Source organism: Danio aesculapii, chromosome 18, assembly GCF_903798145.1.
Source record: "Danio aesculapii chromosome 18, fDanAes4.1, whole genome shotgun sequence".
Taxonomy (NCBI): Eukaryota; Metazoa; Chordata; class Actinopteri; order Cypriniformes; family Danionidae; genus Danio; species Danio aesculapii.
The window spans coordinates 41971253-41997696 of NC_079452.1; the positions used below are offsets into that span (position 1 = coordinate 41971253).

The 26444-nt window shown below is 35.7% G+C and overlaps 2 protein-coding genes across 5 annotated transcripts in view; both read right to left on the bottom strand.

Moving 5' to 3' along the window:
• Positions 1–1675, bottom strand: part of rfx4 (regulatory factor X, 4) — a 37785-nt gene extending 36110 nt beyond the window's left edge. For all 3 annotated transcript variants that reach the window (XM_056478323.1, XM_056478324.1, XM_056478322.1), the window contains exon 1: positions 1414–1675. In XM_056478323.1, coding sequence (XP_056334298.1) covers positions 1414–1456 — 43 coding nt within the window. In that variant the 5' untranslated portion in view covers positions 1457–1675. The remainder of the gene's footprint in view (positions 1–1413) is intronic.
• Positions 1676–8578: 6903 nt separating this feature from the next.
• Positions 8579–26444, bottom strand: part of polr3b (polymerase (RNA) III (DNA directed) polypeptide B) — a 45646-nt gene continuing 27780 nt past the window's right edge. Inside the window, exons 19-29 of one of the 2 annotated variants that reach the window (XM_056478361.1) lie at positions 24099–24226; positions 21766–21975; positions 21412–21570; positions 20981–21098; positions 20745–20887; positions 13385–13488; positions 11545–11711; positions 10059–10172; positions 9752–9925; positions 9492–9623; positions 8579–9017 (exon numbers count right to left, since the gene is read on the bottom strand). In XM_056478361.1, the coding sequence (XP_056334336.1) occupies positions 9494–9623; positions 9752–9925; positions 10059–10172; positions 11545–11711; positions 13385–13488; positions 20745–20887; positions 20981–21098; positions 21412–21570; positions 21766–21975; positions 24099–24226 (1447 nt within the window). In that variant the 3' untranslated portion in view covers positions 8579–9017; positions 9492–9493. Of the gene's footprint in view, positions 9018–9215; positions 9624–9751; positions 9926–10058; positions 10173–11544; positions 11712–13384; positions 13489–20744; positions 20888–20980; positions 21099–21411; positions 21571–21765; positions 21976–24098; positions 24227–26444 lie in introns of those variants that run through there. The other variant, XM_056478360.1, reaches the window with a different exon arrangement.

Genomic DNA, 26444 nt, shown 5'->3' on the forward strand with positions numbered 1-26444 from the left:
AAGGCAACTTTACTGAAAAAAAATTATTCAAAGATGATTCCTTGGATTTACTTAAAAAAATTACGTTAAGTGTTTGTAAACAATTTATTTAGGCTGAATTTAAACAGACAAATTAAGTTAAATATTATTAAATTCAATTTGTTTGTTTAAATTCAACACAAATAATTTGTTTGCAACAGTTTGGCAGACATATTTTTTCAGTGTATCAATGATAACACCTGAAAAAGGCTGTCTAAAATAATTCTATTAACATGGATTTAACACTAAATAAAAATGAATTGTATTAGCTTAACATTTAGCACACATTCATGTCAGTTTTATACAAAACAATATATATATATATATATATATATATATATATATATATATATATATATATATATATATATATATATATATATATATATATAATATTATAATATGTATATATATATATATATATATATATATATATATATATATATATATATATATATATATAATATGTATGTATATATATATAATATGTATGTATATATATATATATATATATATATATATATATATATATATATATATATATATATATTATCGTTAGTATTATTATTGTAGCGGCGCACCTTTCATTTCGAATGTATTTTCCGTGCTGGCTCATAGCTGGTTGAGAACAGAACAGATTTTCAGTCTAATTGAATCATTTGGTCTGTGAAAGGTTTAAGTAGTGCTCTAAATAATTGGATTAAATTCAATCTAAAGGCGAGACTGATCTGAGATCATTCATAATCAGGCACTGGAATATCAGTGGAAAAGCATCACTGAAATGAGGAAAATAACTAATTAATAAATTCAGATTTTGGGTTGATTTAGCAGAACTTAACGATTTTGAGTTTCGCTGTTTTTTTAAGACATGTTTTAAATTTATAAACAATATTTGAGATTAAAACCCAAGAGGAAAACATTCTATCATTGTAAATAAATCTGCGCAAATTATAATGTCGCCTTTGGTGTTTATGCCTTCAGGAGAAGCAATTATATAGTTCTCATTAGCACCCAGCGCAGCTCCACTCAAGCAGAAATTTGGCTTGAGCAGGTGCATCAATTTAACAAAACTTTTAAACTTGACCACAAACTCAGAATCGCGACCTTACGTGAGTTTCCACTCATTTTGCTATTCCATAAAAATCAGCGTCCGCTTTACATAGTCCCAAAATTGTGTGAACCAAAAAATTCTCAGCAGCATAAAAACGAGGCCAAAAAAACAAACATGCCAACTTATCTCTTGCTGTGCTAAATTCAAAAGCTTCCCTGATGCAAAGTTAAGCAACTTTTTCTGATGCCCATCCCAGGTCACTGAATCCCATGGCCTGTTTTGTGTTCGCGTTAGAGCCCAGATCCTGAGCGTCCCAATGCCACGGCGGTGCAGCAGGAACCAACCTGTGGAATCCATGTCAGGCTCTTCCAGTAGCCCACAATGCATCCTCTTCCCATGCACGTTCCAGGGGCTCCTCTGAGAAAATGGCTCCGTGCAGGACTCCCCCTCCTCAGCTCCCTCCGTCTCTCCGAGAGAACTGCCCGTCGCAGAGATGCATACGATGTGAGGTCCGTGGAGAGGGTGGCGGTGGTGATGGAGGCGGGGGTGTGGGTTGCAGGAGCGGGTGGGGTCACAGACTCCAGAGATCCAGCGGGGGAAAAGCCAGAGCCGTCAAAATGTTTGCTGATGTTTCATGGGAAAGGGGCTGATTTTATAGGAGCCCTGATGGGGGACATGTCATTGATAGGCTCGGCAGGCTGATGAATGGCTTCGAGTCAGATGGGGATGTGGCAAGGCTCACTGGAAGTCTTTTGTGGGGCTGTTTTGAATAAGAAAAGCTCCCTTCCCAGAAAAAAAGAGGCTTAGATCTACGCAATCCCAGCACTGTGGCCTCCCCATCGCCCATTATAGCATTTAATACGTTTTCGTACCCTCCTCACACGCACAAACACACTCTGCCCCCATTGCTTCAGTTTTAAAGTTCTCAATCCAAGAGCCACTTCTTGGCACAGTGCAAAACTTTTTTGATGCGCAGGACACCATTGAGAAATCGAGGCACCGCGTGGAAAATGAAGGACGAAAGTTGCGTTAAATACAAAAATGATCTTGACCAAACGGTTCGCTGTCATTTTTTTGACATCAAAAACTTCATAGGTCAGTGGCGAAAGTGGAAAGAGAAAGTTTGGTGGACCCCCTTCCCTCCCTTTCGCTCTCTCCTTGAAGCAACCTTATTTTAGTGTGCTGGGAGGAGAGAGCGGCCACAAAAGGGGGAAGTAAAAGTGTAGAGCCTGAGGCAGGGAGGGCTCTGATGGAGTGCCTACAAACTGCAGAAGGGAAAGCTGTGATTAGAATATGAATGGAACCACGGGGGAAAGAGAGAGTGAGCAGGAGAAAGGAGGATTATGGTGGAACTGCTCCCCACTTGTTGGATGGCAGAGGAACGCTCGTTCCTACACCTATAGACTGCGCAGGCGCAAGGATGCCACCATGGGACTCCTTGCTGCGTGGAGGTCAGACTACGGCTGGACAAACTTAGTTGAGGTTTATGTGGAGGGTCTGACTGTACGGTGGCCCCCAAAATGCTTTGGGGGACATTTACTTAACACTTTCAACTATACAAATACAAAAACTTTTTATGTGTGTTGGATGTTCAATTTCACAACAACAACGGTGCTTTGGGAGAGTGATTAGACCAACTTTTGAAACTGGCAATGAAATCGTATTAGCACTACTGAAGTTGAACCTCACAACTCATTGAAATATGAGTGGTATGAATGGAAATACCTCCACCATGTTGTTATTATGACATGACCTTATGCACCATTTGGGTTGGTTTAATTTTATTCGTAAACTTTCTACTGTGTTAATCTCTGAGGAAGTAGCAGGCCATACACTATAAAATCTTTTGACAAAAAAGTAATGACCACGGATATTTTTATGTTAGTTAGTATAAAACAAACTTAAATATTAATTACATTTTTTTTCGATGATTTTGGGGCCAATCGAAATGCAACATCTGCTTGTTATGTCGTGATGTATGGAGTACTGTTTTAAGTGGTCCAAGCAGTATTCATTTGAATAGAGAAAATATTAGTTTATGACCCCTTTTTAGGGATTTCACACATTAAAGTGAATTTTATAAAAAATCAGTGTACACAACAGTCTCTGGACTCACTGCATCACATAAACCAAAATTTTAACAATTTATAAAAAAATGAATAACTTTCTGGCCATCGGACATTAGGCATGGATATATACTGTGATCATGATTTTATTAAATCGCTTTGTAAACGTTTATTATTACCATTTGATGAGTCTCCACACACAATTTGATAGAGGGCTTGGACCCGGAAACAGCTTTGCATGCCGTCACACTTAGCAAGCAGATAGGAGTGTGGTTTTCTCCGCCCACTGAATTGATTGACAGGTGCCATGTCTCCATACTAACATGTATACACATGTCCACAGAACATATTTTGCAAAGAAACTGGGAATAAAACATGTTACAACTCTCTGTGATCAGCTGCACCTCAATAATCAAGTTTAAAATGTTTCTAAAACAGAGCATGTTTGTAACAAAAAATTAAAATCGCTATGTAATTCTTAACTGCTATAAACACCACAGCTACATGGTGTCAGTAAACGTGCATATATGCTTGTGTACGGCATTTGTGTGTGTTTCATCATTTCAGAAATGCTTGAATAGATTCCGCCACAAATACTTCAAAAAACATTCTTGGTATTTTTGACTAGTGACATTATTTCAGCTTCATCTGTGTCTGTCTCTGTTACTATTTTCTGGTGTTATGCATGAAAAGCAGACATGCATGTTGGAGCGGTGGGCAATGAAAAGCAGCTCATTTGCATTTAAAGCCACAGGCTACAAAAACGCTACAAACACTATAAAAGGCTATAATGTATTCAGACACCAAAATGGGCCGATTCTACATTATATAATAAATAATCTGATGGGTATTTTAAGCTGAAACTTTACAGACACATTCTGGAGACATCAAAGTCTTATCTTTCATCTTGTAAAAGAGGTAAAATAGGTGCCCTTTAATGTAAATTTTGTGGTATTAACAAACCATTAACTGACTTTTAGCTCAATAATTATCATCACATTATTCAGTAATTATTGATTAGCTGCTGCTTGCTGTGTTAATAGTTATGATGGTAGTAGTTGGGTTTAGGTACTGGATAGGATTAGGGAATAAGATAATAGAGAATATCTACTTTATGAGTTCTAATAAACAGCCAATATCTTAATGAAGTGCAGGTACTAAGCCACTACACTGTAAAAAAAGTTATTAGGTGACTTTATAAAATAAAGAGTGTAAACTTCACAGAATTATTCAGTCAACAATAAGTCAATTTAACAGTTCCGTTATCTTAATAGATTTACTTTATTTTTTATAGTCAGCTTGGCAATGTGTTTCCTCATTTAATAACTTTAATAACTACAGCAGGGATTCTCAATCTTGGTCCTGGAGGTCCAGTGTCCTGCAGACTTTAACTCCAACCCCAATCAGACACACCTTGGCTAGCTAATCAAGCTCTAGGCTTTCTAGAAACATCCTTGCAGGTGTGTTGAGGCAAGTTGGAGCTATAATCTGCAGGACAAGACCAAGTTTGAGAACCCCTGGTGTACAGGTACTTCACACCTAAACACTATGCATTAGGACATACTACTTGGCTCACATATTATATAGTATGAAGTTTATAAGGTTACAATGTACACCTTTAGAAACTAAGGTTACTGTCTCTGTGTAAACTACAAAAATTCTATAGGCATGTGTGGGTACTTGACAAGCAATCTAGCATTGTTAGCTATTAACAATGCTAGACTTTTCCTTCAAGTCCTAACTCTTAAGGGGCAATTCCCCCTTTCATAAGATAATAACATAAGGGTGATGCATATTATACTTTAAACAGGTCCCTATACACATATTTAGACTATGTCTGCAGGTGTGTTGTGTCTCTTTAAATAAAAATGACATCATCATCTACTGGCTTAGCATAATACAATATTTTTATTTGTTTTTATGAATCTGTGTGAACTGTGTATTGTTTCGACGACGTTGCCGAAACATGGGGAGAGTATGCAAACTCAGAAATGCCAACTGACCCAGCCGGAACTCGAACCAGTGACGTTCTTGCTGTGAGGCGACAGTGCCAACCACTAAGCCACCATGTTGCCCTTTTTTTGGGGACAACTTAATTGTTTTATGTTCAGTCCACTTAAATTTGTAAAAATGGTTAACTTAATTAATTTGTGTTGTGACAACATGAAGGAATTGTGTGGAAGTCATTTTACAGTGTTGTAGACAACATGTACATGTGCCTCTCTCAATCATCTCTTTCAAGGTTTCCTGTTCATATGATCACATTTTTCTTTGGTGTATACAAAGACAATAATATTAGTTTTTTTTTAGAAACTTGCACTGTGAAATTGGGTTTCAAAAGTTTGTTTGCAGACTCCCAAAACACACTGTTGTGGAAATGAATAGTCAATACACAAAATGCTTTTCATTTTTAGTTGAAAATTGTGTTGTGTAAATGCCCCGTGAGATACAGAATATAAAACGAAAAGGCAGGAGAAGTAGGGGCGGAATGGGGGATTCTTCTAGACGAAGATAACAGGTGAGAAACTCATATTTATATTTATAGTGAGTAAGGATTCATCTGATTGGTGCATCGTGTAGAAGTTGATGCACTGAAAAAAATGTTGTGTAAAACTGTTGCAAACCATTTTTGTGTTGAATTTACACAAATTAAATTTAGCAATGATCAACTTAATTTGTGTTTAAATTCAGCCCAAATAAATTATTTACAACCACTTAAAAAAAATAGTAAATCCAAGGAATCATCTGAATCATTTTGTTTCAGTGTGCAGGACCAGCCGTGATCCATTATAAGCATGTGATCCTCTGGAAATTAGTTTCTAAATAAACCACACTCAGCACTTCAAATGTTAGGGTGGCACTTTCATTGGCAAAACTATAGTACGGGTCAGTATTCCAGTGAGCTATCTAGAAATACATTACTGTTAAACAGTTTGACTTTAACACTTTCATTTTTATTTTAGAAGAGAATTTTTTTTCTAAAAGTGACACTCAAATGTCATTTTGCATTGTTAAAGATTATTTAAAAGATCTATTTCATCTACAGTTCTCTTTCTTCAAACTCCTATTCATCAAAGTATCATGATAAAAACAGCAACTACAGAAATATATTTAACAATTACACACGTAATGGAGTACTAGGTTTAGAATGTTTTTTTTTTCATTACTAGAATAAACAGCACAAAAAAATCAAGTTATTGCAAACTTTATACTGTAAAAAATGGCAGTGATTTTAATGGTAAAAAAAACCCCAGTAAAAATGCTATAGTAAAAATCCATAACCTGGTTAATGTTTCCTTAATACATACAGCGAATAACTGTAAATTGACTTTCCCAGAATCGCTTTTTAGGCTTTTTGTTGACATTACTATGGATCTTTTTAGTTGTTTCCCCATCAGTTATGTACATTAGAGGTTTATGTTAGATCTAATGTTGATAAGCTATGTTTATTTCATGATTTTTATTTAACGTGTGTTACCATACTGGTGTTTAGTAGCTGTGTGAATGACACTGAGCACTTTTCTGTTTGAAGGAAAAGTTGTTTGTGATGAGGATTGGTTCATTATGTAACTTTCTCATCACCACCTGCATATGGCTGTGTTAACGTGTCTGTTTGTGTAACAAAAGACGTGTAGATGTTGGTAACCCAAAATACAGACATATTACATCTATAAATTAATGAAATATGGTAGTTTACTGTAAAAATGAGAAATTACTTTTACTGTTTGTACTGTATTTTTAATGGTAAATACTGGCAACCACAGTTGCTATTTTTTTTACAGTAAATTTTACGGATAAATTTTTTTACATTACTCAATTGTTTTTTTTTTTATTAAATCAATGTAGCCTTGATGCGCATAGAACATTTTTTCCAGTAAAAAATATATAAAATGAAAAAGTAATGACCCCAAATTATTCAACATTAATATACTTAAAAAAAAAATTTTTTTTTATATAAAACTAATACCTTCATCAAACACCCAGTAGTCGTTTGACACCAGTAAGAAGTGGATATAGCCCAAGAGAGACAAACATCAATGAAAATGTCCTTAATTACAGTTTTAAAGATAGAGGCAGTGAGGGAGGAGGAAGGGAATCTTTGCATCCTCTCCTCAGAACACTTCCTTTTTCTGTCGCTCTCATTAGCCGCTCATTAGCTTGGACAGGTGCAGGCGGCCAAAAGAGACGCCCTCAGACCCTCAAACCCCCTCCAGCCCGAGAGCGAGCCGCTCTTTCTTCCAATCAAAGCCCTCCACGGCCGCTTGCTGGGTGGGAGCAACCAATGAATAGTGGATGATTTAGTGTAGAAAAAAAAAAGCAAAGTAGGAAGGTGGTCAATGTAACAAACAAGCTCTTTTCTGCTGTCAGTGTTGTCACATTAACACTTCATCAGCACTGCTCAATACTTCAACAGCATGATGATCTAGACACCGCAAGGGGAAATACTCGCCTTCTTACACCTGTAAATAATTCAACTTTTGGCCTTTTTGCTTGTTTTTCTTAGTTTGATGGAAAGGAAGCATCCAAAGAACACTTTTAAATGTTTCCCTTTATCGCAGTTTATCAATGTGTCAGTAGATTTCAATCACCATATACACTCCACGGCCACTTTATTAGGTACATCTATAATCTGACCCTAACATCCGAATGTCACAGCAGAAATCGAGACTCATCAGACCAGGCAACATTTTTCCAGTCTTTTATTGTCCAATTTTGGTGAGTCTGTGTGAATTGTAGCCTCAGTTTGCTGTACTTAGCAGACAGGAGTGGCACCCGGTGTGGTCTTCTGCTGCTGTAGCCCATCCGCGTCAAGGTTGGATGTGTTGTGTGTTCAGAGATGCTCTTCTCCATATCTCGGTTGTGACGAGTGGTTATTTGAGTTACTGTTGTCTTTCTATCAGCTCAAACCAGTCTGGCCATTCTCCTCTGACCGCTGGCATCAACATTGCATTTGCACCCACAGAACTGCTGCTTACTGAATATATATATATATATATATTTTTTTTTGGACCATTGTCTGTAAAAAACCCTAGAGATGGTCGTGCGTGAAAATTCCAGTAGAACAGCAGTTTCTGAAATACTCAGACCAGCCGTCTGGCGCCAACAACCACGCCACATAGTCACATAAATCACCTTTCCTCTTTGAACTGCAGCAGATCGTCTTGACCATATCTACATGCATTAAGTTGCTGTCATGTGATTGGCTGATTAAAAATGTGTAAATTTTGGTTAGTGTATATTTAAAGGCCTTTTCACAAAATGAGTTTTTTCTACAGCTTAAATCTCTACTTCAGCAGCTTTACATACAACAAACTTTACGTTTTTATTCATATCTATATTCTGGATGTTCTACTTAAGTAATTTAATTCATTCATTTAACGTTTTATTATACAAAAAAATTGGAAAAAACTTTTTTGGGAGGACCTTTTGGCAGTATTTTATATAGATTCCCCAAAATCCCTCCTGTAAATGCATTTAAATCTTTAAATAAATACATTTTTGTGCTAGAAATGTATGCAAATGACCACATACTTAATGAAACAATGCCTCGTTTGCGTATTTACACATTTAAAAAAAACTTGTAATGCAAAAAATGTTTGCAACTCTTAATGTGATGAATCAACTGGGGAAATATGGAGACAACCCTTACTTTTTTCTTCACCCCATTCACCTGCAGTGTCTTGCCTTATAAAAGAAGAAATGTCATATGATATGGGCAGCACGGTAGCTCAGTGGTTAACACTGCCATCTTACAGCAAGAAGGTCACTGGTTCGAGTCCCGGCTAGGGCAGTTGGCATTTCTGTGTTCTTGCATGTTCTCCCTGTGTTCACGTGGGTTTCCTCCAGGTGCTCCGGTTTCCCCCACAGTCCAATTATATGCGCTATAGGTGAATTGGGTAAACAAAATTGGCCTTAGTGTATGTGTGAATGCGAGAGTGTATGGGTTGCACTACTGAGTTGCAGCTGGAAGGGCATCCACAGTGTAAAACATATGCCGAAATAGTTGGCGGTTCATTTCGATTCTGATAAATAAAGGACTAAGCTGAATGTCATGCGATCCAATAGTAAACAAATTCACCTTTTTTTAAATTTACAATTTACTAGTTTATTGCAAATCAAACTGAAACAATTAAATCCACATATTCTGGACAGCAAACATACATAAACTAAACAGAATGCCGATTTTCACTTCAATGACATTCAAGCAGGCACTTTATATATACAATATCTTGTCAATAAGATAAGAGGTTTTTAACAAAAATGTTTTTTTTGAGTGTGACTTGCATATAATACTGTATCGCTCTTATGTAGTAAAGTTATTTTATGTTGTTGTTTTTGTAGTAGTAATGACTCGCCTTCACTCATTGTAGCGAGCCAGTTTGAGGCGAGGGATGATGTTCATGGACTGCAGCTCTTGGAAGAGTAATTTGCAAGCATATGGAATACGTAGAGACGACACATGACAGGAAGACTTGCAGTAATGACACCTGAAACAGACAGACAGAAAGACAAACTTCATCAGTAAATTCCTTAAAAAATAGATTGCTTTTAATTAAAAAATTGTTTAGCCTGGGTAACTGTATAGTATAGTAGTATAGTAATGGATTGTACTGACCATCCTGAATATCCCAGCAAGCCACACTGACCACACACGTCCACTTCAAAAGCATCACTGGAGATCATGAGGCGCTCCAACAGTAACATGCTGGCTCCATAACCAATCAGACAGTCTCTTTCCATCTCACCCAAACGGAGACCACCATCTCTGGAACGACCCTCAGTGGGCTGCCTGGATTATCATACACGAAATTAGTACAAAAAAGTAAAGAAATTAAAATAGTACCATTTAATAATAAATTAAAAACTGAACGATAAATTGTTCCAAACCCAATTTTAGAGGGCAGTTATTATTTCTTTCTTACCTAGTGAGTACTGCTCTTGGTCCGCGTGCTCTTGCATGCATTTTATCCAGCACCATGTGCTTCAGTTTCTGATAATACACTGGACCGAAGTAGATATAGGCTTCCAGAGGTTCCCTAAGAAACCCAAATTAATTAATGAGTACAAATTATTTCTATGAAATGCAAAGTGCAATAAGGAAACACTGCTTGGTGGATCTTTTGATATTTGAAATATACAGATACTCAAATATTTGATCAAATTTGACAGATATTTTACTGATTTTCTATTAAAAATTAATTTGGAACAACAAAAACAGAACAGCCTTCAAGAAGTGTCAATGCTTATGAATTTGTTCCTTTGAAAAAATAAATAAATAAAAAAATAAAAAGTAATTTTTCTTACATTTGGGAAGTCAATGGGGACCCAAAAACCTTCACATTTTTAAAAAATATTTTCTTATTTAATTTTACCAATGGCACGCATACAGGTTTGGAAAAACAATTTGATGGCAAGCAAACGAAGAACTTTGGAATTTTTGGAGTAACAATTATCCTCATTATTATGATGTCATGATGCCAGTCTTATTTATTTATGTCCACCCTGCGCATTAGAATGTATACTGTATACTATATTTTGCAACCAGTGTCGGGGAAAGATCCTCTTGAAAGGTGTGCATTACAATATTGAGTTACTCCCTCAAAAAAATAAAAAGATGCGTTAATTAGTTTATTACTTTTTATGGTAAGTAATGCGTTACGTTACTTTTGAGCAACTTTTTTTTTTTACCTGGCTGAGGCTTGATCTCTTTCAGTTTTTTTCTTTCTTTTTTAATAGAGGAGTTCTGCAATTAACAACGCACTGTAGAACCTACACCTTCATTTACCTTTAAAAAAAACATTTTAAAAAATATTTTAGGAAAATTATCAGAAAATTCCTGACCTCAGAGCTAAACATGCTGTATATACAGATTATTGAAAGTTTAAAGCAATGTGTTTGTACTATTTGTCTTAAGTAAAATCACTGTCCATTGAGACTATAATGGAGACAGCAATTTATTTTTTTAAAAGATAATTAATTCAACTAAAAAGTAATTCGCATTACATTTTCAAAAAGTAACAAAAAATTATTACTCCTCTTTAAAAGTAATGCGTTACTTTACTCATTACTTAGAAAAGTAATATTATTACATAACTCGCCTTACTTGTAATGCGTTAACTGTATGCTACTAACCTTCAAACAAACAGGCTGCCTATTAGTCAGCAAAACAAATCATTTAAAATATAATACAATTTTAATATAACATTTACCTTTTTATATTTAAACAAGTACAGATAAGAATAAGTATGCTTTTTCATTTTTATATAACAATAACAGTTACACTTGAAATGAAACCTCTCAGTTATTTGAAACTCAAAACTTTATCTCTCATTTTATATGTATTATTTCTTTGTACAAAAAAGTGTAACCTTTGTAAATGTAATTTTACTGCCGTAAATAGTTTTTTACCCTGTGATGCCTGAGGTAACATAGTCTTTGCCCTGGTAATTGTATCCATAGCGGATGAGATCCTCGCACACGTCCTTCACTTTACTGCCCCCGAAAGCGGTGCCATAATGAAAACGGCCATCCAGAACCCCTGCTTTACCAGCCAGCAGCTCAATCAGCTTCCCAACCTAACCAACAAAACAAACCAGAGTTCATTCATTCATTCATTCATTCATTCATTCATTCATGTGACTGCTTGATTTATAATGTTTCTAAATCACGTTAATACAACAAACTGCTCCTTTAAAGGGACAGTTCACTCAAAAATGAACATTTACTCACTCTCAACTGCTTCCAAACCTTTATCACTTTCTTTCTTCTGTTGAACACAAAAGAAGATATTTTGAAGAATGTTGGAAGCTGGTTGCCATTAACATCTATTGTATTTTTTTTCTACTATAGAACGTAAGTGCAGCCAGTTTCTACAAGATATCTTTTATGTTCATAGAAGTAAGTTTAGAGTGAGTAAATGATGATTTGGTGAACTATAACTTTAAGAGAGCTAATACTGTCCTCTTCTTGGCAGTGTAGATGTGGTGTTTTCTCTCTGTGACTCTGCAGCTGCTGAATGTGAGTGTCATCATGTTGAGGTCACGCACTGCTGAACGACAGTAGCCTTTACTGAGGTCACGCACAGAAAGAGCCGGAAGATCTTTGACCTCTTGCTGTCACTGAGAGGAATCTTTTCCTCTGCTCAAACTACTTCCTATATGACAGCCAGCTGTGTGCGCCAAAACACTCCATTCAACATTAGAAACCTCAGGAAACTGAAGTCTCTGCAAACTGATATTGGAAGATTTATATAACACTGTATGTGACAGGGGTGTCACGGTGGTGCAGTGGGTAGCACAATATCCTAAAGAGTGTTTATAATGCATTTAAATCAATCCTGAAAGTAATTTGGAAGATCAATATTAATTTGAAATAAGGATAAAACTTCACAACAAAAGTTCTATTAGTTAACATATTTATTAACCTACAATAGCACATTACATTATTTATTCATTTTTGATCAAATGTGTGTTTATTGATAATTCATCTTAGCTCAGGTTTATTACATCTAATAAAAAGGCAGAGCTTTTGATTTTAATGATGTTTTAGAGAATGCTGAAGCTAACTTTGACTAAGATTAAGAACTTTGATAAATACTTTAGTAACAGTTTCAGTTTAAGAGTATTGAGCATTGTAAAGTATTAATACAAATTATATTTTATATATGATATTTTTTTCTAATGATCTGTATAAAATCATAAAAATATATTTAATTTAAATATTAAGTAAAATCAATAACAAGATGGAACAACTGTCCATTTAATATACCCATGTTACAATGTGAATATAGAGTTGAATTATTAGCCCTCCTGAATTATTATTAACCCTGTACAATTTTTCCATTTCTAGACAATCTAATTGTAATAACTGATTACTAATGGCGGATTTATTTGATCTTTGCCATGATGACAGTACATAATATTTTGCTAGATGTTTTTCAAGGCACTAGTATTCAGCTTAAATTGACATTTAAAGGCTTAAAGAGGTTGTTCTGTAGACAAACGAAAACAAAATATTGCTTAAGGGGGCTAATAATAGGCCTTAAAATGGTTTAAAAATGCTTTTATTCTAGCCGGAATAAAACAAATAAAACTTTCTTCAGAAGAAAAAAAAAAGAATTTAATTTATAAAAATTCCTTGCTCTGTTAAATATCGTTTGGGAAATATTTACAGAAAATTTACAGGAGGGTTAATAATTCTTCAACTGTATATAGACAAATACAAACTGCATTGTTGGGGAAGGACGTACAGTCATTCTGGAGGGATAGCCGTGAGGGTTCATGATGATGTCAGGACAGATCCCAGAGTCACAAAAGGGCATGTCCTCTTGAGGAACAATCAGTCCACACACACCTATAAGAGACAAGCAATGAATGTCAGACTTAAATGTACTAAATCCAAATAAATCCCATAATCAAACAGACCACAAGAAATTTTAAATATCCCCTGAAATGCCTTGAAATGGGCAACTTTGTTCAATGTGTAACAATTTCAATTTAAATGTGAAGACAGGGTAGGAAATATAGGGAAGTCAATTGCATTTAAAAGGATTGCATTTAATTGGTGAAACCTGCAGAAACCATGTATATGAATGCCTGGTTATATGATTTGAATAAGTGACAATTTTCATCATATCTGGAAGTGGGTGGAATGCTCTTAGTAATAGAGAGTATGGTTGGGTGATGTCGACCAATTTGGCATCGTAAGATGTCTAATGTGAAACATCATAATGGACGATGGCATGGCCTTTGTAGGTGGCCGTGAATTAATTACTTATGAATAATGAATTAATTCATAACTAATTAATTATTTGTAGTCTACCGTTTCAACTACCTGACCAGCATGGTCTTTGTTTTACCCATAACCAAATCATAAATAAAAGTTACACACAAATTACCACCTGTCAGTCACTTTTCCCGCGGGACTCTGGCATAAATAGACAGAGTGATCTGTGTCGTTATAATGGCGTCGACAAACTTGGTTGGTAAAAAAGGTGCACGACCATCAAAAACCAACCAACAGTCTCTGAGGTTTTCGCTAAAATTACTACGTGTGAAAGTGAAAGATTGAAGCAGTGTACTGATGCTGTGACACGTCACCTGATAGATTCAAAAGACTGAAGAGTTGTAAGATAGAGACAAGATTAAATATCCTGTGTAACAACTAGTGAGACGTGATAAAAAAAAAAAAAAAAAAAAAAATCAAGTTGTGTGCTCAAAGCACCCGCTGACTGCCTGGAGCTCAGACTTGCGCATATGCTGCAGTGCATGCCTGTGTGTGTTTGTGTGCGTGGTCACATGATATGAGTTTTCAGCGGTATAGTGTGGACGGAGATCTTTTCAGAAATGCTAAGCGAATTGACAGTGTGGACGTGGATCGTTTTCGTTCTAAAATGACATTTTAAAACTAAGATGTATTAATGTAAACGGGGCCTAAGTATGTGGTTTTTTTTGCAAGTTGGTTGCTGCTGCGATGGGGGCGGGGCGGAGGATCGCGATGCTGGCGCAGCATCGTGTTGTCTATTGGCCATCAGCAATGGATGATAGCATCATCTATTGACCCAACCCTTACAGAGATCAAAAGATGTAATAAGAAACTGAAGCGAAAAGTGATGTCATAAAAAATTGTTGATCCACAATGGCGTTAAGTGTGAAGCAGAGGGGTTTTGAATGCTTATCTATTCTAAATGTGATATTTGTCTTTATTTTGGAGTCACACTAGCTTGTAAATTACCTTAATACCTTTAATTTTGATTTCCAAGCTGTCACAGTAGTCCCTTCCATAAAAATGTATTGATTTTTGAGGGATTTCAGTCTCAAACACATGCTCGATGAGAAAGCGTGAAGCTTGTGTAACTTTCATCCAGAGGCCTATAAAGCAGACGTATTGAGGTCTGCTGAAGTGGAACCATTGGATATTCAGACTGCAGGACAGAGTGAAAGTGCTCCAAAGCGGCCAGTGAGAGTGTAAATGTTTGCAGAGGAGCTGCTCACTCTTCCCGCAGCCAGAGCAAACACATTATTGGGCCATTTGCAAGTGATAAAAGAGAGAAGAACAGGGGCAGGAAGTGAGGAGAGGTGCTTAGCTGGACAGTGAGAAGGGGATTATACACCCATAGTTTCCCCTTTACCATAGAGCGCACAAAGACAGGTTCAGCTGAGGAGAGCCCAACAGCCATATGCAAAAAAAAAAGAGAAAAGCTCTTGTAATCAAAAAACGTGCGTGTTGTGGCTGCATGACACTGGACAAAAACTGATATTGCGATTTTTAGTTTGTCTGCAATATATATTACAATATAAATATAATTTCACAACATCTCGTATAACTGTATTTGGAATGAATTAATATTTTTACATTGATTGGGATTATTTTGTTGAGGAGTATCTGCATAAAATACAACAAATACATTAATTTTATTGTTTTCTGTGGAATTAACAGTATTAAGGTACAGAAATTGATTAATAATAGATAAAATGACACTGTATAGTGTAGAGTCTTCATTGTATAAATAATTACATGTATAAATATATATGTAGTTTCAAATAAAATTATTACTCCAGTCATTATTGCTTTTATTACTTTTACTATTAATAATAATAATAATAATAATAATAAATTAATAGAGTGATTTCTGAAGATCACGTGACTTAATTCAACGATTCTGCAGGTTTCATCAAGTTAAATTTAAGACCATCATGAAATGTTAGACTTATACAGGGCTAAATGCTAGGAATTTTTTCGAATATGTCAGTTAGAAAAGATTTAATTACCCTATCAAACATTATTAAAATGTAATAAATTTTAATAAAGTTTTTCAATAATAATTTTTATTAATTTCAAATATATCCATTCACAAACCCTATAACCCTTACCAAGAATAAAACAAAACATAGCTGACAATTACTTCAATCTACAACAACAACAACAACAACAACAACAACAACTAAGAAAGAAAAAAAAAATTACAGGAAAATTCGGGCTGGCTAAAAAGATTTAAGACCTACAACACAACATTTCAGTAGAGTTAAGACTTTAAGACCTAAAATGGTGAGCAGAATAAGCTTATTTTACAACATTTAAAAATCCTACTGACCCCAAACTTTTGACCAGTAGTTTATATACACCTTTTTAACCTCTTGGTTTAGATTTGCCTAAATCATACACAGTCACAGGTCTTAAAAACACATCCAAATGAAAATCTTTCACTCTATTTTAGGGTTAAACCTTGTGATGACTCCACAAATCATATGTTCTGAACCGTGATGCTGATCAACTATAATCCCAGCTTGCATATCCTGTGATGTGACTATTGCAGATTGACACTGCGATATATTGTGCAGCCCTAGTGTGTGTAAATTAAAACTATATACATTTTAAAATAACACAAATACATACATACCTGTATACATACTTTAAATGAATTTATTTGATACATTTTTGATGAAATCTAATATAATAAATCAATATTAATTGTTTAATACAGTATGCTGATAATTTTTTGGAAAGAAATACATTTTTACTGAATTATTTGAAATGGCAGTTATGTAACTACCCTTTCTTTATGTTAGTGGCTGTTTTTACCCCATTGACTTCCATTATAGCAAACTGTTTTTGATTGTAAAGCCTTGACAGCATATAATCATGCATTCTTTATTGATGGTGGTTTTCCCTGTTGGGAAGAGGTCAAATTACAAATTTTAAAACAGCGACAGCAAAAAAATGGCAAAAACATTTACCTCTCACCAACATGAAAAACCACCAACAATCAAGAATACATAATAATATGGTGTCATGGGCTTTGCAATCAGAAAATGCTGTTATAATAGAAGTCAATGGGGCAAAACAGCCACTAACACAATGAAAGGGTAGTAAATTTGCCCAGAGTGTTTTGTTGTGGTTTTGAAAATTTTCAAAGCAATATCCCAAACTCAAAATAAGATTTGTCACCAAAAATCATTACATTTGCTTTTAAACACTTTAACAAATTATGACTCAAAATACCCCCGAGTGGATGAACACATCTACAACAGCAGACAAGGGTTAATCAGTTTAATAACAACTTCCTTAATCATTAAAAAACTAAACAAAAATGATTCCACTTCAGCAAACATTTATACCTTAAACTAATAACATGTTTTGAACAGGACTTTTTCTGAACTCTTAACTTAAAAAATATTAGAAGTAAATCACAACAATCATTAGCGGCAGCCTAAGCAGGTCGAAGCACTTCCTGCTGGAAGAAGATAGAAAGTGATCAAGAGCAGTGAGGTAAGCGAGAGCGGTTCCCATAGCACACATCCTCTGTGTTGTTTGTTTTGTGTGAGAGAGAATGATAAAAGAGGCATGAAATCAGCAAAGAAAAGCAGGACAGCAGTAAGAGTCCATGGCCCTCCATCAGCAGCTATACAGCACCACTGTGGCGGCTCGCACAATGAGCCCTGCCAGGACAGCTGTGTATGTGTGTGTGTTTGGGTCACTGGTAAATAATTAACCTATCGTTCTCTGCTGACCGGATCTTATGAGGGTGGTAGAGACTGGTCAAGACGAGGGTGGGGTTTCAAATGAGTAAGACAAAACTCCCGTAAACTGACTGAGCGTCAATGGCTCCAAACCACGGTGGGACGTCTTTAATGGGCTTTCTGCTGACCCGAAAGGTAGCCAAATCTCTTTCTTTGAAGTGCAGCAGAAAGAGAAATGTTCCTAGACGTTTTTTAGTTCCTAAAGAACCTTTTAGTGAAAACCATTTTTTAGAGATTTTAATAATCTTAAGGTCTTCTTTCCACTTTAAAGAATGTTTTGTGGAATGAAAGTGCTCCATGGATATTATTAAAGGTTCTTCATGGAACCATTAATGCCAATTTAAAACCTTTATTTTAAAGTATTTTAAGTAATAAAATCACCCCAAACGCAACCTAAATGAACTCCTGCTGAATGTTATTGTGTGGTTGGCAGCGCAGTCACGCACCTCTGGAAAACACGGCTCAACTTCTCCAAGTGGGAGCGTTCAATAAAAGCCCGCCTCTAAACGCACAAAAGACATTGAAGAGAACGGCACTATCCTTCACAACAACAATTAGCTGCCCTGTGTTATCCCGATCCACCGACACTTGCCTGCTCCTTTAAATACCAAAAGCTCCTTTAAAAAGAGCAGTAAATAGCATCTCGGGCGGTTTGCGGCTCACCCCTCCCTGACCCTCCTCACTGTCACGTCCCGTGATGAGTGCCAGTGGACGACCTCCGCTAATGAAATGAGTGAATTATGCATGGCGCCAGTTAACGCTCTGATTAAAACATCATACTGACCAGCTCTCTCAGCGGAGGTGCTCAAAAACAATGGGGGCTGTAAACACTTTCCCAGGACTGCGCTGCTGTAATAAATTTGCATAGTCTGGCATGGGACTAAAAGCTAATTAATTGAAAACGGGCAGTGGGGGGACAAAAAAAAAAAAAAGTTGAAGGGGATGGGAGGGCCAGCTGAGACTATATAGCTTGGGCGTCGGAAATAAAACAGGCAACATCTCGTCTAACTTGTTATTGAGATGTGTTCATTGTCTTCATTTTGGCACAGTGCTGGATTGTGTTTCATCGGCAAGTATCTACCGAAGTAGGCTTCAGTGTTTTTTGTATGCATGTTAGGATATCCTCAAAGTGCACATGCTGTGGATTTGGTCATAAGCACAGTGCAGACTTTAGTTTATCAACACTGAACCAGGCTGTTAATTTACAGTCTAAAAAGAGATGGAAGAGGATTAAACTATTAAAGAAGACAAAGAAATGATGAGTGCACGTGTGAGGGGATTAAAAGTTTCACTTTCTGCTACTTTTATTAAAATATTGTATTTAAGTACATTTCTGAAGTACTTTGATTTTGAGAAAACAACATTTAAAAAGAAAACACTGCATTTTTAAAAAGGCTGGACTTGAGAAATCGTCACCAGCTTAGGCTTCATGTACACTGCATGGTTCAAGTGACTTAATTCTGATTTCACGTTGCACAGATCAGATATGGCCCATGTACGTGTAAGCAGGAAAAAGTCACATGGATTCCGATTTACTTAAATCAGATTCAGGCCTTGTTTATGTGTGGAAATTTATCAGATATAAATCAGATCCGTGCCCTCGTGTCTGCAGTGTAAGCAGGTAAATCAGATTTTCACCTGTCAATGAGAGTCATACATCATTAAAAACCATAGCAAATGACGTCAAGTCTGATACTTTCATTTCAGAATAGACTTCAGCAGAGTCTGTTCCTTAACCGTTCCTGTTACTATATTGTCATGTAGCACAAGTATTTAAGCATATTAACAAGAGAGAGAGAGAGAACAAAATCCACCACGTAACCAATGCAAACTAATAGAAAATTACTGCATACATCACGTGCACAAATCACGCCATGGGCATTACATTAAAATGCCTACTGGTTTAAAAAGGCCTAGATTAAAAGATGGCCAAATGAGAACTTTTCTGTCATAACTATAGTAAAACAGCTCGTCAAAATGAATAAAAAAATGAAAATGCGTCAATCAGCACCCGCTCTTTTTTTTTTTTCCCAGGTCATTGCACCTTTGCCGTTACTGTGTAAATGCACACAAATCGCATACGAGTCACTTTAAAAAGATGATGTATGCGGGTCATCAAAAGAATCGGATACAGTCACAAAATCGGAATTGATCATCAAGATCTGCAGTGTAAATTTGGCCTTAGATATGTGATGGAGTCCAATTTGTGAATGAGCTGAATCTTGTTAGTTAAGCCTGCTGAATTGGTTCACGAATCATACCGAACAATTAATTAGTGAATGGGACAGATCTGATCTGCATCTATTAACAAATTAACAACTGACTGATTCAAATGATTCACAAATAATCCTGAAGAGTTAATTACTGAACAGATTCAACTGCATCTGTTCACTCGCTGATTCAAACGATCTGGCCAGAGTGAGTCCACTGTCAACAGTAGACTGATTCAGATGATTCAGATGGAGCAAGTCTTCGTCACGTCAAACATTTCAATGACTTTTCAAACTGATCAAAAATGAGTGAAAAATCATAAGCCCTCTGTTTGGTGACACCAAACAAGTTAATGATACCAAATTTTAGGATTTTTTTTATTGCAAATGAAAATCATAGTTGGGTCATGGCTGTCAGTTTCAAAAGTAAATCTGCTGTAAAAGGTCAAGTAGTTTATTTAGGCCATTTATGCAGGGAAGGTTTTACTTAAGGAATGAAATTGTTTGTCAAAATAACACAAATAATACTCATGCATTTCCCTTAGTGCTATAGCACATAATAGATACAAAGGATATAAGTATTAATAAATAATAAGCATTTATTTTTACTTTTAATACTTCAGTACAAAAAAACTATCAATCTCTACATTGAAAAGGGCACTTGTGAGGGAATTAAAACATCCACAAATGCATTTTAAATGAGAACAGAGACTTTTTTTGGAAAACACTGGACAAGATTGAATACGTGTTGAGCATGCTATGAAACAGTATTCTTTAAAATGCTGTCTGTTCTCTACTGCATGAATGTGTTAAGAAAAACAAAATATAGCTTGGACTTTAAGCAGAGAAGATGGCAGTTTGAAAGAGGACTGTATGCTACCTTTCTGTCCATGTCGACTGCTGAACTTATCTCCGATCTCTGGTCTGCGTGTCTGCCTGAGCAGGATCTTGACTAAGAAGGCATCTTCTGCATTGGAGGAGATCATCACCTTCTCAATGTAGGAGTCTGTTGCTCCTTTGTACCTATAGAACCAACAAAGTGGGCATTTGGGTTGCTATTGAACAACAACAACAAACTTGTGTCTGGCTTTTAGAAAATTAAAAACAGTGTCTTACGAGACTGGCACTTCTCTGTATTGTGGCTGGCCTGGCTGGGCACTGCCCTCCAGTGGTGTTTGGGTGACGGTGGGCATGGACTTATTCACCAATACCTGCTTGTTCTCGACCTTCTCACCTGCAAGCATAAAACACCTTTCACACACTGTTCGATCAACATTTTTAAAGGGATAGTTTACCCAAAAAATAAACTCAAGTGGTTCTAGCAGGATTTTTTTCTTCAGTTGAACACAAAACAAGAAATTTTGAATAATATTAGATAAAAGATAAAAGATTAGATAAACATTCTTCAATATATCCTCCATTGTGTTCAAAATAAGAAAGAAACTCAAACAGGTTTAAAACAAGTGAAGGATGAGTGAGTGATGACAGAACTTTCTTTTTTGGGTGAACTATCCCTTTTCAGATGCATCTCAATCGTAGATGTCTACCAGGTGAGCAGATGCCATCCGCGTCCAGGATGCTGTGTCTCCAAATGGGTTTGCGTGTTTCTGCGTCCAGCATTGGACCCATCACCTTGTCAAAAGTCTGGTTTGTATACCTCCTCAAGGTGCACTTAGCATTTTTATACACCAAACATCTACCAAAGCCTAACACAAGAAAGAAAAACAAATCAGAATACAACAGTAACATACTTTTTAAAAATCTAACATGGTTAATGCCTCGATAACTGTTAAAAAAGTTAACTTTCTCTCCTGCATGCTAATAACCCTTCTAACTGTGCTTAAATATAACAGAGATTTGTTTTTTCCCAATGTGATCATAATTAAGAGTTCAGCTCTTACCTCTGTCAAGCGAAGCTTTATTGAGCACCAGGGCATCTTCTATATCGTAGCCGCTGTAGCTCATTACAGCCACTGTGGCGTTCTGGCCGGCGGGCAGCTTCTCAAAGTCTATCAGCTCAATGGTCTTGGTCTTCACCATGGGCCTCTGTGGGTACGCCAGCAGGTACATCAGGGTGTCTATACGGTTCCTCTGATTATAGCCAATAGTACCTAATCAGAAACAGTGACGACATGATGAGGCATCAATAAAAAAGCACTGTGCAAGAAGTAAAAGGAAAAGTGCAATATTAATGCATTCATAAATATATAACATTACCTTTAACATATATAATAATTTTACATTTAAATCACATTATTATAACATTGTATAATTTAATTCATGCATTTTGCCAAATATTGGTACAGTCAGTGGTGTGATTCCGAGGTTGGTTTTTGGTCATATAATGCAAGACAGGGCAGTGTTTGTGAAATTAGTTTAGAGACTATTTAATTTGGTGTCACAAGTAGCACAAAAAAAGAGAAAATTTACAAGAAACATGCATTTTAATAAATTACAAAATACTCAAAAAAATAGGAAAAGCTAATTTAAAAGGCAATCGATTACAAAAATAAAAAGAAAAAAATAAATGAATAAATATAACTAACTGTTACTCGTCCTCATGTTGATCCAAAGATATATTTTTTTCTGCACAAGATGAAAATTTTAAACTCTATAAAAGACATTTTACAAACGAGTTTCATGTTCTACAAAATAATATTGTTTCACCAACAAGATTTTTTTTAATAATTGGGATGTACAATCGCAATAATATTATAATAGTACATAATATGCATTACCAATATCAAACAATGAACTTAACGCGAATATAAATTAGGATCGATTAGGATTATTCTGCAGTGGGAGTGCATCTCCATAAAATCTAATAAACAATCTATAAATGTCCCTGACACATTTTCCTTTTGTCTGTGCTATTTGCAGTGCATTACTCTATTTGCATGTGTTTTCACGAACGTTAGTCAATGATTGCTGACTATTTGAATCTTTATAAAATCTAATAAACAATCCATAAAATCTTTGGTGATCCCAGACACATTTTCGTTGTGGTCTATGCTATTTGCAGGGCATTTCTGTATTTGGACATGTATTGAGTATTTTCATGCATAACAATCTATAAATACAATCAAGAAAAGGATACAACTGAAAAAAAGAGTTTTATCCTTCCCGAGTCTAACAGTCTTCAAGCACAGGAATTGAATGATTAAAAAAAAAATGCAATAAAATTAATCGTTGTTAAAGTCACAAATGGTACAATTTCTAATAGCTGAACGCTCTTAAAATCATTATACAATCACGGGCATCAAAATTATAATACAAACTCAACATTGCATATATCTTGCAATGCCTCTTTTGCGAATTATCACATTGCAATATCGATGCTGAAACGATATATTGTACAGCCCATACACAGAATTATTTCCTATATATTTGCCATTTAAAATTTTCTATTAACATAAAACCACTTTTGCAAATATGATTTCCCATATATACATACAAAACAACATAATAAATACTGAAAAATTATTGTTAACTATAGCCAATTCATAAACAAATGTTAACATTTAGAAGCTTGTTGAAAATTATTACCAGAAAATCCATTACATTACTACCAATAGCTTAACTAATTCAGTAGATCAAATCAAATTCAATCATTTCACTGACTGCCTGAGGGCTGTTGGAGTAAAGGCCAGTGTCGACAGTGTTAAAATCTATGGGATGGATGTTTAGCATGGAGAAGATGGAGGGGTGGGGGTTATACTATAATAGCCGACGTCCCTTGAGGCCTTGACATTTGTCAGATGCTATTACTCCACAATCAGGCTACAAGCACACAGTGTGTTATAATAGGGCCCGGGCCACACAACTGGATTTGCACATGTATGGGGCTGTCCGTCCAGAAAAAAAGAAGACAAGGCCGAGGATATTGGACCAAATATAGTCGCAGTCTCAGTGGTTTTTGTAATGGGGGTGGTGGACAGGAGAGGTTTAAGTAGTTTTGGTAACCAGGGCAGCAAAGTGTGTGTGTTTTCGTTCGCCCTTGCGCAGCTGAGCACACACTAACCCTGAGCTCAAGACACAATGAATGGCTAATGACACTCGGAGACACTGGCAGGAAAAGGCCTTCTTACATACACACATTCACAAAAGTGGGACTACGCAAGCAGGCGATGTTTGATGTCCACACACATGCAGAATGTGGTCTTGTGAAAGTGAGTGAATAGAAGTGTGTGTGTTTGTAAGTGCGACTGCTCCTCTAAAATGTTTGTGGTCTTACCCATCGCCTGCTTGCCCATGGCACACTGGTAGGTGTTTCTGGGGGACTGGTTGTGATGAGGGTAAGGGATCAGACCAGCGCAGACACCCAGTAGAGTGAAGGGTTCGATCTCCAAATGAGTCGTGTCTCTGATTGAGAAAAACATAAGGGTGGTCATATTAGTGTGGTCATCAAATAAAACTTTGAGAATGTATTTTAGGTACACAGAAAACATTTTACGTGCAAGTGTCTTACTTTAATGGTTTAAATAACTTTTGTGAAAATATGAAAAATGTGGATCATAAACTATTGATTGGGAAACAGCGTGGGATAATACATTCCACGCTTCCACAAACCCTAATCACCAGTTTATTCCCTTCAAAACTATACAAAGGGCATATTTAACTACACACATACGACATATAGGTTTATCTCTCACATCCTTAATGTAAGGTCTGTGAACCAGAGTGTCCAACTACCTATTTATATATGATGTGGGAATGTCCGAAGGTGCAAAAACTTTGGGATCCTGTGCTGGACATTTTATTTAAAGTTACAAAAATTTGTGGAAACCCCTCATGATCTCTCTGTTAAGCACTGGTTGTATTCACTATTGGAAATTCTGCACCTAGAACTGTCATCAACACGGTTTACCATAATCTTAGACACTGTAGTGTCTGGATGGTTTAATAACATTAATTGTAAAAAACACAAAAATTTACTTACATATTGGGATATTCCTATGCTTGCAAAACAGCTATTAGCAGAAAAAAAACATAAGAGACGACAGAGGTGCCTTCGACAGAGATTTTAAAGAGGACAAGGATGACGTACTGAAGTGGGCGAGTTTTCTGCTGACAATAAAGGAAGAAACAGTCCAGATGACACTTCTAACCAACTATTACAACCAACCGCCTGGGAGCATTATCTTCAGAGGAAGATATTCTTTGCCAGCTAGGAGCTATGGCCTTGGATGACAAGACTGCTGAAAGACTGCCCAAATGCTGATCTATTAGTAGAAACTCTTTGCTATGTATTTACGCAGAACAAAAAGGGATTTCTTCTCTATATTAACATTTGAGATATATTCAAGTATATCGAAACATTGATAGCTTAAAACATTAAAGGCACACCTGTATTCAAAGGCTTGAATACTGTATAAAAGCAGGGACAGAGAGTACAGCAGTGCACTTAAACAGACTTCTCTATAACGCAAGTCTTAGGGTCTTATTCTCAACGGAGAATAAAGGATTTTATTTAGTTCTTGTAATTGTTTTATTCTTCTTTTTCACTGGATTTAATTTATTAATAAAAGTGTATTTTTATTGATTTTCTTCCTGGAGTGGACATTGGCTTCATTCGCAAAACCCACCAAGATACCTTTTGGTGAGGTATGAATCTAATTATTCCTTAAAAAACATTACAGAAGAAGGTTCTAAACAAAACTCTAGCTGAGAAATATAGTGAAGAGAGGATCCTGGTTTCTTTATTTAATTATGGGTATTAAATGAAGGCATCCAGCACAACACTTAAACCTCATTTGATACTACCGAAGTCAAATTTAATGTAATTTATTCACTTGCTTGGTCTACAGTTATCCTGTGTTTCCTGATGTGCATATAATGAGGTGGGAAATTGGGGATATATACGGGGCAATAGTTGTTAAAAGTACTTTTCTTTCTGATTGTAACAATTTATATATTCATTGTGGAAATAAAAACTGAATTACAAAAAAATTTGGGTGATCTGGCACCATTCATTGTAATAGTTGTAATAGTATTTTATGTGAAATGACAATGTAACAACTTGTATGTACATATTAAATATATTGTACATAGCGGTCATCTTCATTTTGGACTGTATGGATGTAGTTTCTGAAAAATTTGACATAGAAGCGTCACCAATGCCAATAACATTAAGCCAATAACTTTACATTATGGCTAATATTATTTTATGCTATGTTCGGACTAAAATGTACATTTAAAATAAAACCCTAAAAACTAAAGTTAATCGTGAATTTAGGTGTCACATTGTTATAATGTTCTAACTTAATACTTAATTCAATATTTGATCAATTTAACAGTGAAATGTTTATTAGTATGTTTTCAAATTTAATTTTAACATAAGATAATGGAAAAGGTCTAAACAGAAAAATCTGGGAATGCATATAAAAACAGACAAACAAAAAAAAGACTAAATCAATTTAAAAAAATCTATATTTACAGATACAAATGTACCACATATTTATGATTTCCAACAGAATAATTATAATTAATAATTAATTATTATAATTAATTAATTATGAAAGGCAGAGGGCTGCTGAAGAACTACTGAAAGATTTCAGCTGCTGTCTGGGCTTTCACTGGC